The 14,279-nt window shown below is 38.6% G+C and overlaps 1 protein-coding gene across 2 annotated transcripts; it reads right to left on the bottom strand.

Annotated features, from left to right (window-relative positions):
• Positions 1 to 2,054: 2,054 nt before the first annotated feature.
• On the bottom strand, positions 2,055 to 12,362 carry LOC132056795 (uncharacterized). 2 transcript variants are annotated; one of them, XM_059449146.1, is made up of 7 exons: positions 12,127 to 12,362; positions 7,916 to 8,068; positions 7,647 to 7,740; positions 7,403 to 7,485; positions 5,521 to 5,674; positions 3,097 to 3,363; positions 2,055 to 2,294 (listed from the first exon to the last, which is right to left on the bottom strand). In XM_059449146.1, the coding sequence occupies exons 1-6, from the start codon at positions 12,265 to 12,267 to the stop codon at positions 3,128 to 3,130; spliced, it is 861 nt and encodes a 286-aa protein (XP_059305129.1). In that variant the 5' UTR covers positions 12,268 to 12,362; the 3' UTR covers positions 2,055 to 2,294; positions 3,097 to 3,127. The 2 variants fall into 2 exon arrangements, with proteins under 2 accessions (XP_059305129.1, XP_059305128.1); XM_059449145.1 differs by having other exon boundaries at positions 2,055 to 2,312; positions 12,127 to 12,361.
• Positions 12,363 to 14,279: the final 1,917 nt, after the last annotated feature.

Below are 14,279 nucleotides of genomic sequence, written 5' to 3'. Positions count from 1 at the left end.
CTAAAATTAAACTATTTTTAAATATAAAAAGATATCATTCCTTTTGGGATAGACTAAAAAAATGCATCACATAAATTAAGAACAAAAAACTATTAAATGACTTTATAATCAACACATCTCATCCCTGAAATCATCGTGACACATCCCAAACAACCATGAACCCCAAGCAACACAACAGATCTGAGGTAGAGGTTGAGTTCGTGAGGTCTTTGTTCGTCGAGTTCGCCGAGTTCGCCGGAGAAAGAAACTGGTGGAGGAGGTGGCGGCCGGCATTGAGTTGTGGTGGTTCAATAGATTAGACCGAGAAGAATCTCTATCGTCCTTTCAAATTGGCAGGTCGAAATGAATCGGAGTTTGAGATTCAAAATTGAAGTATTTGGATTGACATTGTTGCGAGGTTTTGGGCTTATAAGCTGGAAAATCCCAAGTGAAGCAAGCGCGGAAATAAACAATAGAGAGAAAGGGAAGGGCTGGGCTTTTAATTTTTCCAGATCTGTTATGTTTTGTAAAATATTATTACATCTTAGATAAAAAAGATATACTATGTCATTTTTCCACAATTAATAAGCCCGTGACGTCATAGGATTGGGTAGACCCAGTCCATTTTGACCGCTCTATTTAAAAGGCAAAAGATGAACTGGTAAGGTCTACATGCTTTAAAGTTCACAAGACACTCATGCAAATCTTAATTCTCATGGAGTTGACGTCTTGATATGTACCATACATATTCAATACAACAATATCAGGTAGTGACCTTTAGGGCTCTTATTAAAATATAATAAATGTTTCGCAAAATATTTAAAAAATAATCACTACTTAAAAAGCGGTATAGACTCGCTTTCTCGTTCTCCTTTTTTTGAACCGTTCAAATTCCAAAAAAAAAAAAAAAAAATACTCTTGATGTTCAAACTTTGTTATTTAAACTCGAAGAAATATTCCTCAAGTTTGAACAAACTCCAGGAAAAACTCCTGAATTTTCAAACCCAAAAGTGGTGAAATTATGTACAAAAAATGAACCAAGTTATCGTGTTTTCAGTGTTCTTATTCTATGATCCATAATTGAATTTAAGGATTTTCATACGCGCCATATGAGCTTATTATCAAGGAAAGGCATACTATAATTTATTGACGTTCTCCAACTTCCAGAATAGCAATCGGGTTCACTCAGCAATATATTCATGTCACATTCTTTCTGCTGTGCTCATTGGCATTTATGCTCTTGTGTGCAGATGCACTGTACCTTATTTCCTTCATATGATTTAGCTCAGAGAACCTTTAGTGGCCCTTCATGTGTCCCAGTAGAACCTTTAAAATAAAATTGCAGAACGTAAAATTCTTGGATAGTATCATGAAGTTTGAAGTGTTACAAGTAACACTTCTGACAAGGTCTTGAAGTTCGAAACTTACAGGTGAACTCTAGGAATTTGAAACTTATACAAGTACTCCTGGCACTCCATTCCTATGTTACAAAAGTTGAATTCTTGTAGTTCAAAACCTTCAATTATGCCGTCGGAATCAATTTTCAATTTAATTTCTCCCACGTTGCTTTTGAGAGAACACTAGTAGAGGCAACCATATTCTTGAAACTACTTCTAGTCATAACATAGTTCCTTCGTTGCTTCTCCAGAGGATTTGAGGAGTAAAATTGAGTGTTTTTGCAACAGAAAGTTGTTTATAAGATCAAATCAACTTTCATGACTATCTTGAGTCACACTACTCCAATTAATAAAAAAACGAATGAGACAGAGTTTCATCAAGAAGATAAATATATCCTTACAAAATGTAATTTTTGATGAACCCCCTAGCTCCGCCCCTGTCTAGAGTTGGATAAGAAATTGCAGGAAAAAAAAAAAAAGAGTGTGTTTTATCTTTTAAATATTTGACCAGAACTCATATACTAATATTTTCTCTTCCTATTTATTACTCCCTTCGCTCACTTTTACTTGTCATGTTTCCCTTCTCGAGAGTCAATTTGACTAATCTTCAGAGCTAAATTGAATTAGATTAATTTAAAATAAAAAATTATATGTTCGAAAACTATACGGAAAATACTATTATTTGCAATTCTTTTAATATTAATATGAAGAAAAAACACATCTTAAAATACTAGTCAAAGTCCATGCAATCTCACTCACATGAAGCGTGACAAGTAAAAGTGGATGGAGGGAGTTGTGACACTTGTTGGTTCCAAGATGGTCCGAATTAATCCGCAAAAGGAAAAAATAATCTTGGCAAATATGTGGCGTATTCATCCAACGCCTCCTCGTTGCTAAACTCGAGCTGCGCCTCCGGCACTAGATATATAGAAAGTGCTGCCATGCAGCAAATAACATCAGACTTCAGTGACCCAAAGCTTTCTTTAACACAACTCATAACGTTCTATTACAGATAGCTACTGCATATTTTGAAAGTTGAAAAGTATGGATACTCATCAGTAAATTCAAACTTAATATTTTTCTACAAGGAAATTAGAGATAGGTCGGTCATCAGTTCCAATTGGGAAGTTCTTAATGAACCTTCGATAAGGTTAAACATTCATAGTACTCATATTATTTGTTCCCCGCTCTTTTTGCTTGGTCGAATATATAATTAAGGGGATTCCTTATATTTTTTATGGCTCTTCTTGAACTAATTTTCATAAGCAATTTGACAGGAAAAAATATTAGTAATATTATATGTGAATAAGCATATATCAAATTCCAGAGAAGGCAAAGACGAGAAATGGCACCAGGACCTTGGCTTTGGGCACTACATGAGAATCTCCGTATGACATTATGATAATTTAATCTAATTTCGATTGAAATTTGGAAAACAAGTTAAAACAACACATTAAAGTGAAACTTCTTATTTCAGTATGTTCACTCAGGAATAGAACTTCTAGGCAGAGATTCACTTCAGTCCAGAGACCGATTTGTACAATCTCTTCTGTAAGTACAAATGAAACTGTAATTTCTTTCTTATTTAATGGATAAATCATCAGAAGTGGGGGAATATTTGTGCAAGGACATATAAAGGTAACTAGAAAATAAGCTACTGGTCAACAAGAGGAAAGCAAGAAAATCATCCAGGAGGGATTAATCAAAACCAAGTTGATACCCGATCGACATGTCTGGATTTCAGGGGAAAATCACCAAGGAATTTCTTGACCATCCCAGGCAAAAAACTTGCCATTATCAGATCTCTTTGTGTTGTTCATGATGCTGAGGAGCTTCTGAACAGAGAACTCTTTGGTGAAAAGCTTTTCTTTTGGAACATTTCTTTGGAATGGTTGAGAGAGATCAGTGTCCACTGTGCCTGGGTGCAACAAAATGCATATAATTGGATCCTTCTTACGTGCAAATTCCACCGACACATTCTTTGTTACTGCAGCTTTAAGACATGGTTAGCATGAACCAATTTCACCAGAGGAAAACTGGATCAAAATACAAAAAAAGGTATGAAGTTATATAAACAAAACATTGTTAAATCCTCTGTTACTGTATAATTTCTAGAATCATATCTCAATTGCATTCTTAGACTTCATGAAGTAACAATAAATCTTCACACAAAATAAGTTCGCTTCTCTATTATAAACAGTGATAGAGTAAGTCATTTATTTACATGGATGAGGTTTGCAATCTGCTGCCATTTTCACTATAAGGTTTAGTCCACTTGAGGATTCGTCTAATAATTTCAGTCAGACTATTCGGGTACACAACAGCCCAACTTCAGAATTGTCATTGTTGACTTTAACTCACTACATCACTATTGTATATATGTATTTGACTTATGGGGATACGGGGCAACATAAATCCAATTTTTATCGGTGTCTGGGGCAACATAACTTAAGATAGACAAAGAAACTAGTTCCTCCCTTTTCTGATCTCCAAACTCAACGACTTAAAATAATAAATATATATGGTCAACTCTTGATTAACCATTGTTGCAAAGAGCAACAGAAGCATTTAGGTATTATCTTGTTTGGTTGCTTATAAAATAGTACAAGGGAACGCAACTGTGAACTCTTCATGCATTATTTAGAACCAATTTCCTTGTGGATTTGCAATTTCCTCAAAAAAAAAAAAAAAACCAAATGTTTATAGCTGAATATATTGGGGTATGCGTCCAGAAAGATCAATGCATAACATTTCACCAAGATTTTGCTTTGTTTTTAGTAGACCTCAAGAAATATTGTATCCCCCTAATGTTAAGACATTGGATTATGAAATTCTGGAAATGGTTCCACAAGTATATATCCCAAACTAAAAATGAAACATTCCAAAGTTTTCTCGTAATTGTACTGAATTTTTATTGTGTCTGTCCACAAGAAATGCTACTTGGAAGAAAATGCACGCGCACCAGTACATGTGCCAGTGCACCTTCTGAATACATTATTGGCTTCTTGTCTCTCAACAATCAACACATACATGAGTTTAAGGGTGCCCATGGGTCTAATCATCTCTAAACTCCAAGTGTAAGCAAGATAAAAAGGATATGGAGAGAGGAGTGAACTTCACACTAAATACTCTCATGATTCTTCAATCAAAAATGAAAGGGGAAAACAGAAAATATGAAAAAAAAAAAAAAAAAAAAACAATTATCAAGTTAAGATTTTCTCTCCAGACTGATCCATAAGAAGTTGAAACCTGACCGAGGTGGAGAATATCCTGTTTGGGACAGTTCACTCTTCATATTCATCTTGCCTGTTCCCAGCCCTTAATGGTCAACTATTCTCCATCCAGTGATCCCACAACTTAACCTGCACTGAGCCCACTGCCATCTACCATATAAAATGTAAGAAAAGCTCTTGGTTGAACTGAATGGTCATTCTTTGATCATTTCAAACTGCTTATCATTTCCCCTACAGTTTTGACTTACTAGTTCATAAAACACAGAGAACTGGAACCCGTTCTTTCTCCTTTTTCCTGGCTCAGTTTCAGCTTACCGAGGACATGACCTTAGATAGGAAGTTATGGAGGACTCAGACTAGGATAGAAGGCTAGTAGGTAGTCTCACTTTTCTTTCGCACTAGTAGGCGTAGTTTTGCTCTACTGTTTATTGCCCTTTGATTCATGCTTTTATGTGTTGGGTCTTGTCTTTCCATGCTGTTTTATCATGACTTCTTTGCTCTTGTTATTTCTCATTTTCGCATTGCTTTGATTTGCTTGTCTGTATCTGACTCTTTTCCCTTGTTTTCCCTTGTTTTCTTTTGAGTTGAGGGTCTTTCGGAAACAGCCTCCCTACCTTCCAAGGTGGGGGTAAGGTTTGCGTACACTTAACCCTCCCCAGACCCCACATTGTGGGATTCAACTGGGTATGTTGTTGTTGTTGTTGTTTCTAACCATGCGTACACTAAGAAAGGTTTCTTTTTCGCCTTCCATGATCATGCTAGAGATCTCAATAATACATTTGATATCATTTTTCAATTATTCTACACGACATTTTGTTTGGTCAAAGAAACTTCATGGAGACATTCAACTTTACCACCATCAGCAGAAGTTAAATATGTAATTGAGTAATTGGATTTTTTAAAGAGCATACACTGATTTAATGCAGTCTTAGATGCACGATAGGAGTGCCACCCTCCCAAAGCATTGTCTCCAATCGATCCCACCCTTGCGCTTAAGTTGGCAACAATAGCAAAATCCTCGGCAGTTCCAGAGCCACCTCCAGCTTTCAGCAAAGGCCACATGTGCTGTTCACGCAAAACATGAACTAAAAGTTACATTGTCAAAAGCAAGAGGTACTCAAAATAAATTACAACATAGCCAGTGTAATCCCACAAGTGGAGTCTGGGGAGGGTAGGATGTAAAAAAAGAAAAAGGTAAATCTAACGTTGAGAATCCTCTATTTTTTACATGATCTACAATTAAAGGATCTCTTATCAGCACATCCCTGTTGATTATTTTTTTTAAACAATGCTTTGGCAACTCATGAAACACGTATATTGCTTTAAATGTGTGGATCATTCTTCTAAATGTCGATATAACTAGTACATGAATAACTCTAGCAAGATCTTTTTCTTTTTTGGAATATGTCTATCTTTAGCAAGATCTTCCATGCACAAGTCCAACAATCAGGATCCTGTATGCTCCATGATGGTTTCCCCTTACTTCACCAGGATAATCCAAATATCCAACTTCATTTCATGATGGCGATCCAATACAATTGACATAAGAAAATATATTTTATTCAGATTAGTCTATCTAATTGTTCAATAAATTTATAGGAAACAGAAAAGAACTGGTGGTACTCTTTCTCAACATCTGCCAAGTTACTTTTACTAACAAGCTATAATCCAAACTATGAGGGAAGCACTTGCAAAAAAAAAATGGAAACCTTAAAACTCTGGACTAATATCCATCAGCATGACAGCGAGTCCGACAATGAGGTTCTTGCATGGTCCATGTGTATTTTTTGCTAAATTCACCAGGATAATCCAATTTCACCTGATGATGCCGGTTGAATACAATTGACATAGGGCAATATATTTTATTCAGATAAGTCTGTTTTATTTTATTTTTTTGAAAAGTAACAGCAGATGAGTCTGTTTTATTGTTTAAAATTAATAGGAAACCTAAAGCAGCTGTTTGCCCTCTATATTAACTTCTCTCGAGTAACATCTAGGAACAAACAAGAGTTAGACAAGCTACTATTCAACCTTCTGAGGGAAGGACTTGCTCACATTTTTTTAATGGGAACTTGAAGACTCTGGACTAAGATCAACCAGCATGACAGCAAGGAATTTCTACAAACTGAGACATCTCCAACAGATTAGAATTGTGCAGATTACCGAAAGATATCACACCAGGTTATCTTTTCTCCACATCTTCGCTTAGATTATCATTTACAGTTTGTTAAAACCGGTTATTCAACATTATTACTAACAAAGGGCAAGAAATTGCTATGTGTTGGGCTCATAAGTTTTAAGAAAGATTCAAAGTCCCACACAAGACCAAGCTTTTTGTCTGCGACAGGGTTCAAGCTCGTGATATGGGCCTAGCAACATATCACGTGCTGAGCTCTTACTATTGAACCCGAGGCTTAGAGGCCTAGTTGATGACTACTGATGCAAAAAGGTCAAAATTGTTTGCCTTTCGGGAAAAAAGATTTCCTACTCTATTCTAATCTGCTTGGTTGGCAAAGTTCGGTATAAAAGAGGCATTGCTTGAGTTAAGTTGTTTAGCTTCATAGTCAGGTAAAAAGACGTATTAGCTTCTTCTCTTCAAGGAGAGCAGAAATTCCTGGTCGTATACACATTATCATGGGTAATAACTAATTTGTCGGTCAAAATATCAGCACAAGATATTCATTGTTGAGCATTCAAAATCTTGATTGATCAGAAATAGTTGCTGCTGAAAAAGAAATGATTAATAAATTGTTCTTTTAGCCTACAACATGAGAGAAAACTAAAAGACCACACCTTGATAACCAAAATAGGACCAACAGCATTGATATCATAAGCAAGAAGCAAGGATGATCTCTCCACCTTACTCAGTGTTGTTTCTGTACTGAAAAAAAGAGAGAAGATAAATGACTCACTCCACCAATACCACAATTAAAAGAAAGGAAAGGATCATTTATCTGTTTCATCATCGTTATAAGTTGCAACAGTGTCCAAGCTACAATTGATAAATTAATGAAAACAAAACAGAGAAACAATGTACCTGGCTGCAGATCATTGGGTATTGAAAGAATACCAGATGCATTAATTAGAAGGTTTAGCGAGCCATATTTGTCTCTGATTGATTTGGCTGAGCCCTGAGAATTAGCATTGTTATGAAATACTAAAAATGTACATCAACAAACAAGACTATCAAGAATCCAAGAAATACGCAAATGATTCTTTTGGCCGGTGAAGCTAAGATGATATTCCCACTTCTGAACAAAAAGGCAAAAGGAGAATGTGTGCAAGGAAATAACTACTAAAATATACCTCGATAGTGCTTTCAACTGTCAGATCTAACGGGTGAATGTCAAGGCGCTCAGGAAACTTATTCTTCAATTCCAGAAGCCCTGTTGCACCACTAGGATTACGACACGTTGCAACAATGTAGCCTTTGTCATTTTTCTCTAACAATTGTCTAACCTGCACGAGTCAGAAACTCAGGTAAGACCTTGTTTGAGCAGTTACAGAGAGTGATAATTAACTAACAATCATAGTTCATTAATGATTGGACCAAAAACAGAGGTATGTTGGTATATCCTGTCAGAGGAAGTTTTCCCATGCACAGAAAAGTATATAGCCAGATGCTAAGTTTTAGAGTTTGCAAAAGAATTAAACTCTTCCAGTCAGACCAGCCCATCAAAAACAAAAGGTCATGTTGACAGACATTAAGTAAGCAGTTATACAAACCTAATGATTACTTCAGTTAGGCCAAATTATCTATGTGTATTGAGACCACAGAGAAAGATTTTTCTATTCCTTTGTTTCGAACTTCATGAAAGTTTGTACTGTTTCAATTCATTTGTGCAAATTTTGGCTGTAGCATGGGAACCAAGTAACATGAGATGTCCAAGAGAGACGTATGGAAAAGAAAGGACGAGAAAATGAATGGCTGATGATTAAGAAAGGAATTAGAAATCCAGTCTCTACTCTAACTAGCTGTATGAATGAGGGTGCACTATACCCAATTTTTGGATTGTTAAAGAACTCAGTCCTTTATGAGCACTCATGCCAGACACCTACAGCCATTTCACCAATCGGAGGTTTGATCTAAACCCAATGCCAGAGAAACAGAGAAAATAGATGACAAACTTCCTGCCTACATTCAAGCATCAAGATAAAACTAAAAAAAAACAAACAGGACATCAGCTATCTGGTTTACATTACAAAATTGCTTGTTAAACTGTTCAAATATAATAAGAGGAAAAAGGAAAAGCAAACAAATTGAAAACTTAAAAGAACAGTAAGAGGAGGGTTGGAGGGGGTAGCTGGGTTAAGGGAGTTTCTAGTCTGCGAGTAGGGTTTTGGAATATGGGGACTTTATCGGGGAAGTCCATTGAACTAGTTAAGATTCTTAAGAAGAGGAGGATTAATATAGCTTGTATCCAGGAGACTAAATGGGTAGGATCCAGGGCTAAAGATGTGGACGAGTATAAGCCATGGTTCTCAGGTAGGTCGAGAGATAGGAATGGGGTAGGCATTTTAGTAGATAGTGACTTAAGAGACCAGGTGGTAGGGGTTAAGAGTGTCAATGATAGGATGATGACGATTAAGCTGGTCGTTGGAGGGTTTATTTTGCACATTGTTAGTGCTTACGCGCCTCAAGCAGGCTTGGGAAAGGAAGAGAAGAGACGTTTTTGGGAGGATTTGGACGAGATGGTGGGAGGTATACCGCCCACTGAGAAGCTATTCATAGGAGGAGATTTCAATGGACACATCGGGTCAATTTCGGAGGGATATGACGATGTGCATGGAGGTTGTGGTTTTGGGGACAGGAACGGAGGAGGAGTTGCACTGTTGGATTTCGCAAAAGCCTTTGGGCTGGTGGTAGCCAATTCGAGTTTCCCGAAGAAGGAGGAGCACTTGGTAACCTTTCGTAGTTTGGTGGCTAAGACGCAAATAGACTTTTTACTCCTTAGGAAGGGTGATAAAGGTCTCTGTAAAGGCTATGAGGTGATTCGGTGAGAGCCTAACGACCCAGCATAAGCACTTGGTGATGGACTTGGGGATCAAGATGAGGAAGAGAAAGAAGGTCGTGGATGACAAGCCTAGGATCAAATGAGGGAGTTTGACCATGACGGGTGCCCTAGAGATGGGGGAGAAGTTGAGGGCTATGGGAGCTTGGGAGAGTAGTGAGGAGGCGGCGGCGTACGGGATAGGACGACCGGTTGCGTGGGGAAGCGACTAGAGGTGCTAGGGGTCTCGAAGGGTAGTTCTTTGCCGCCGGGGGGTATTTGGTGGTGGAATGGAGAAGTTCAAGAGAAGGTAGAAGGAAAGAAGGTAAAGTATGCGAAGTTGGTAGACAGCAAGGATGATGAGGAGAAGTGGACGAATAGGGAATTGTATAAGATGGCGAGGAACAAGTTAGCGGTTACGGCGGCAAAAACGGTAGCTTTTGAACGCCTATATGCAGAACTAGAGGACAAAGGCGGGGATAAGAAGTTGTGCGGCTAGCGAGGCGAGGGAGAGGAGGGCGCGTGACTTGGATCAGGTGAAGTGCATCAAGGACGAGGATGGCAGGGTACTAGTGGAGGACGTTTCATTAGACAGAGATGGGAGTCATACTTCCACAAACTCTTGAACGACGAAGGGGACAGAGACATTGTGTTGGGAGATTTGGAGTACTCCGAGAGATGTCGTGATTTTGGATATTGTAGGAGTATAAAGATTGAGGAAGTTAAGGGTCTTGTTCGTAGGATGAGTAAGGGAAGAGCGGCCAAGAACGACGAGATTCTGGGGAATTTTGAAGGCTGAGGCAAAGGCGGTGCAGAGTGGTTGACTCGGTTATTTAATGCATCTTTAAGACGGCTAAGATGCCGAAGAATGGCGATGCAGTACAATGATTCCATTGTACAAGAACGAGGGCGACATTCAAAGTTGCAACAACTACGGAGGGATCGGGCGCTAAGCCACGCTTTGAAAGTGTGGGAAAGGGTGGTGGAGATGAGGGTGCGGAGAGACGTGTCTATTTCGAGAACCGGTTCGGATTCGTGCGGAGCGCTACACTACGGAAGCTATTCATCTTTGTACGGAGGCGGTGGAGCAGTATAGGGAGAGGAAGAGGGACTTACACATAGTGTTCTTCGACCTAGAAAAGGCATACGACAAAGTGCCGAGAGAGGTTCTATGGAGATGCTTGGAGGCTAGAGGTGTACCTGTGGCGTACAGTAGGGCGATCAAGGACATGTATGATGGGGCCAAGACCAGGGTAAGGACTATGGAGGAGACTCGGAGCACTTCCCAGTTATGATGGGGTTGCACCAGGGATTAGCTCTTAGCCTATTTTTATTTTCCTTGGTGATGGATGGATTGACGCGGCAAATTCAAGGTGAGGTGCCATGGTATATGTTATTCGCGGATGACATAGTCCTGATTGACGAGACTCGCAGCGAAGTTAATGCTTGGGCGGAGGTACGGAGACAAACTCTGCAGAGTCTAAGGGTTCAAGTTGAGTAGGACGAGAGACAGTACTTGGAATGCAAGTTCAACGATATAGTGCATGAGGCCGACGTGGAAGTGAAGCTTGGCACCGAAGGTGCGTCTGAGAAGATAGATAGTTTCAAGTATCTTGGGTCTATTATACAAGGAAATGGGGAGATTGATGATGACGTCACGCGTATTGGTGCGGGGTGGAAGAAATGAAGCCTTGCCTCCCGGAGTGTTGTGCGACAAGAAGGTGCCCAAAACTCAAAGGCAAGTTCTACAAAGTGATGGTTAGGCCGACTATGTTGTATGGGGCGGAGTGTTGGCCGGTCGAAGTCTCGCGTTCGAGAAGATGAAAGTGGCGGAAATGAGAATCTTTGCGATGGATGTGTGGGAACACTAGGAGCGATAGGATTAGGAATGAAGTTATCCAAGACAAGGTAGGAATAGCCTCGGTGGAGGACAAGATGCGGGAAGCGAGGCTGAGATGGTTTGGACATGTGATACGGAGAGACACAAATGCCCCAGTGCGGAGGTGCGAGAGGGCGGCTTTATGGACGGTTTCGAAAAGAGACAGAGGTAGGCCGAAGAAGTATTAGGGAGAGGTGATTAGACGGGACATGGCGCATGTTCGAACTGCACCGGGACATGACCTTAGATAGGAGGGTATGGAGGACTCAGATCAGGGTAGAAGGCTAGTAGGTAGTCGCGTTTATCCTTTCTTGGGAGTAGTTGCATTGATCTTTAATTTCTTGTCCCTTGATTTCTGCGAGTATCTGAAACACAGAGTTTATGAATATAATACACCCAAATTATACTCCCTCGATCAAGATCATATGGCTTTCAACATGAGTAGGTTAAAATTGAAATGTTAAAAGTAGATAGTTGTCAAATGAACAAATCTGTCAATTATTTCTGAATGGAGTAAAAACTGTAAAAAATGAAGCACATAGAATAACTACTAAGATAAACCCACCAAACACACACACACAAAAAAAAAAAAAAAAAAAAAAAAAAAGCATAGAAGAAAGAGGGATAAATAAAGAAAGGAGAGTTACAAATTCCAAGCCAATGCCCCTGGAAGCTCCTTGAACCATGGAAACACCTCCTTCCCATCTCGCTGAAGTGCAGGCTCTTCTTTGTACAACTTGTCCGAGATATGGCCTCACCCGTTGGCTAACTACATTCACCTTCATCATGTCTTTGCTCAATCACTATATCCTCTTCCTGTGTGGATTTGGCAAATGCAACTGTAAAATATATATATATATATATATATATATATATATATATATATATATGAATAAAGTCAAATCGGTGAGGCGCTGTGAATGTGAATGTTCCACCATAATTCAGTTTATTAATTTTTTGCGTCTGTAGCCGCAAGGTTTTCATGAAGAGAAATCAGCCACGTCACGAGAGGAAATTTGGGAAATTGCCAACGTCTACTGATATTGGACATAACACATTCCACCTTCAGTTAAATGAAGTGTGTGATTTTGGTCCAAATGCTAAACCGAAGCTCAGAAAAGAAACAGTTTTTTAATTTCAATAAGGGCAATTTAGATATCTCAAATGCTCGTATGAGTCACTTGGGCAAGTGTGGTGACATTGTCCAAAGCTAATTTTTTTTTTTTAGATATTTGGACTCCAAGTTTTAATTATTAGGTGGCAGGACCCTTTTTAAGATTAGTGCTAATTAAGTAGAGACAAGTTAGTTGATCGTCAGAACAAGCCCCCGAGTTTTAAAATATACATTTTCGTCCAACGATTTAAATAAATAAAATAATAACTATTCCAAGCTTCGAAACCAGCCTCCCAAGTTTAAAAAATATACTTTTGTCCGAATTTAATTATTAATAATTTCACCAAAATAGCAAAATCCTAGCTGCCCCAACTAGTTCTTCTTCTTCACGACCGCCACCATTAATTTGCTTCCCCTAGCTCGTTCCAGATTGTAAAATTGCTCAAATTCAACCCTGTCCCCTTCGTCCTGCTCAAATTCGTAGGCCTCAGCTCCCTCTAGTCGTCCTACTCGGATACATCCGTTTTTGTTCCGATAATTTTCATTCAAATCATCAAAATTGGTAACCAATTTATGAGTTCAATTGACTGTGCAGTAATCGAATAGATACAGTCGTCTATAATTGCACCCGGTAAGTTGTAGAATCCGTTGTTGCTATGCATTTGTGAGGATTTGATTTTGTGTTTATGCAAATCTCTACAATTTTTTTAATAAACAATTAATTTTCCCCCCAATTATTTCCCGTTTAATCAATTGAAGTTATTTTAGACGAGCTGTTATTTTATTAGTCTAGTTGAAGTTATTTTAGACGAGTTGTTCTTTTATTAGTCTAGTTTAGTTGTTATGGAGGATGGTGTTGTAGTAGGCAGAGAATATTATGGTGAATGGGTGAAGACTTTAGATTGTTGGATTTGGCATTTGAGAACAAAGGTGGCAGCACCAATTGAAATTCAAAGCCATGTAAATATAAACAGTTGGTTGAAAAAGTCATTGAAAGTGGTCAGCTGAAATGCTCGCCTAGAGACATGACGATTAGTGGTGCGTCTACAAGGGAAAAAATAGCTCCTTCATTCATAAAGACGGATTGTCATGTCCATCTGTATCTTCTTGATATTGCTTGTGATGGTTCTAGGCCCATTCTAAGGATAAAGTTGGCTGAGAGTTCTGTTGGAGGTTCAAATGCCATGGCGACAACAGCACCTCCACCACCATTATTTGTTAAAGAATCTAGGAATAATCCTTGACAAGAAAATGACAGACGATTTTGCTATTGGTTTTAACAAATATGGCTCATCAGAATATGCTACAACACTGCTCATCCAAAGTCTTATTGATGGCACGGGTTTTTTCCGTGGGCAAACATCAATGATCACAAAGGCGTTTGTAAATGTATTGATGCTAGCTTTCATAAAAATAAATCATCCATTAGGGAAAAAGAGTCACAGCCATACTATGAATACCTGGGAAGCATCCATATCTAGGAAGAGGAGATATAAATGCTCAATGTGCAAAAAAAAATGGCCATAAGAACACTACCTGCCCAAAAGCTTTGTTACACAATGGAGACTGATTTGTTTCCTTCAAGTTGTTATAATAATCTTCGATGTTGTGTTCTGATTTTTTTAGGTTGAACTTCTTGAATTTGTTGTGTTGTGAACTTGGAACTTCCATTGTATTGTCAAGATT

This window comes from Lycium ferocissimum, chromosome 5 (assembly GCF_029784015.1).
Source record: "Lycium ferocissimum isolate CSIRO_LF1 chromosome 5, AGI_CSIRO_Lferr_CH_V1, whole genome shotgun sequence".
In the NCBI taxonomy this organism is placed as follows: domain Eukaryota; kingdom Viridiplantae; phylum Streptophyta; class Magnoliopsida; order Solanales; family Solanaceae; genus Lycium; species Lycium ferocissimum.
This window is presented reverse-complemented; position numbering and strand designations above follow the sequence as displayed.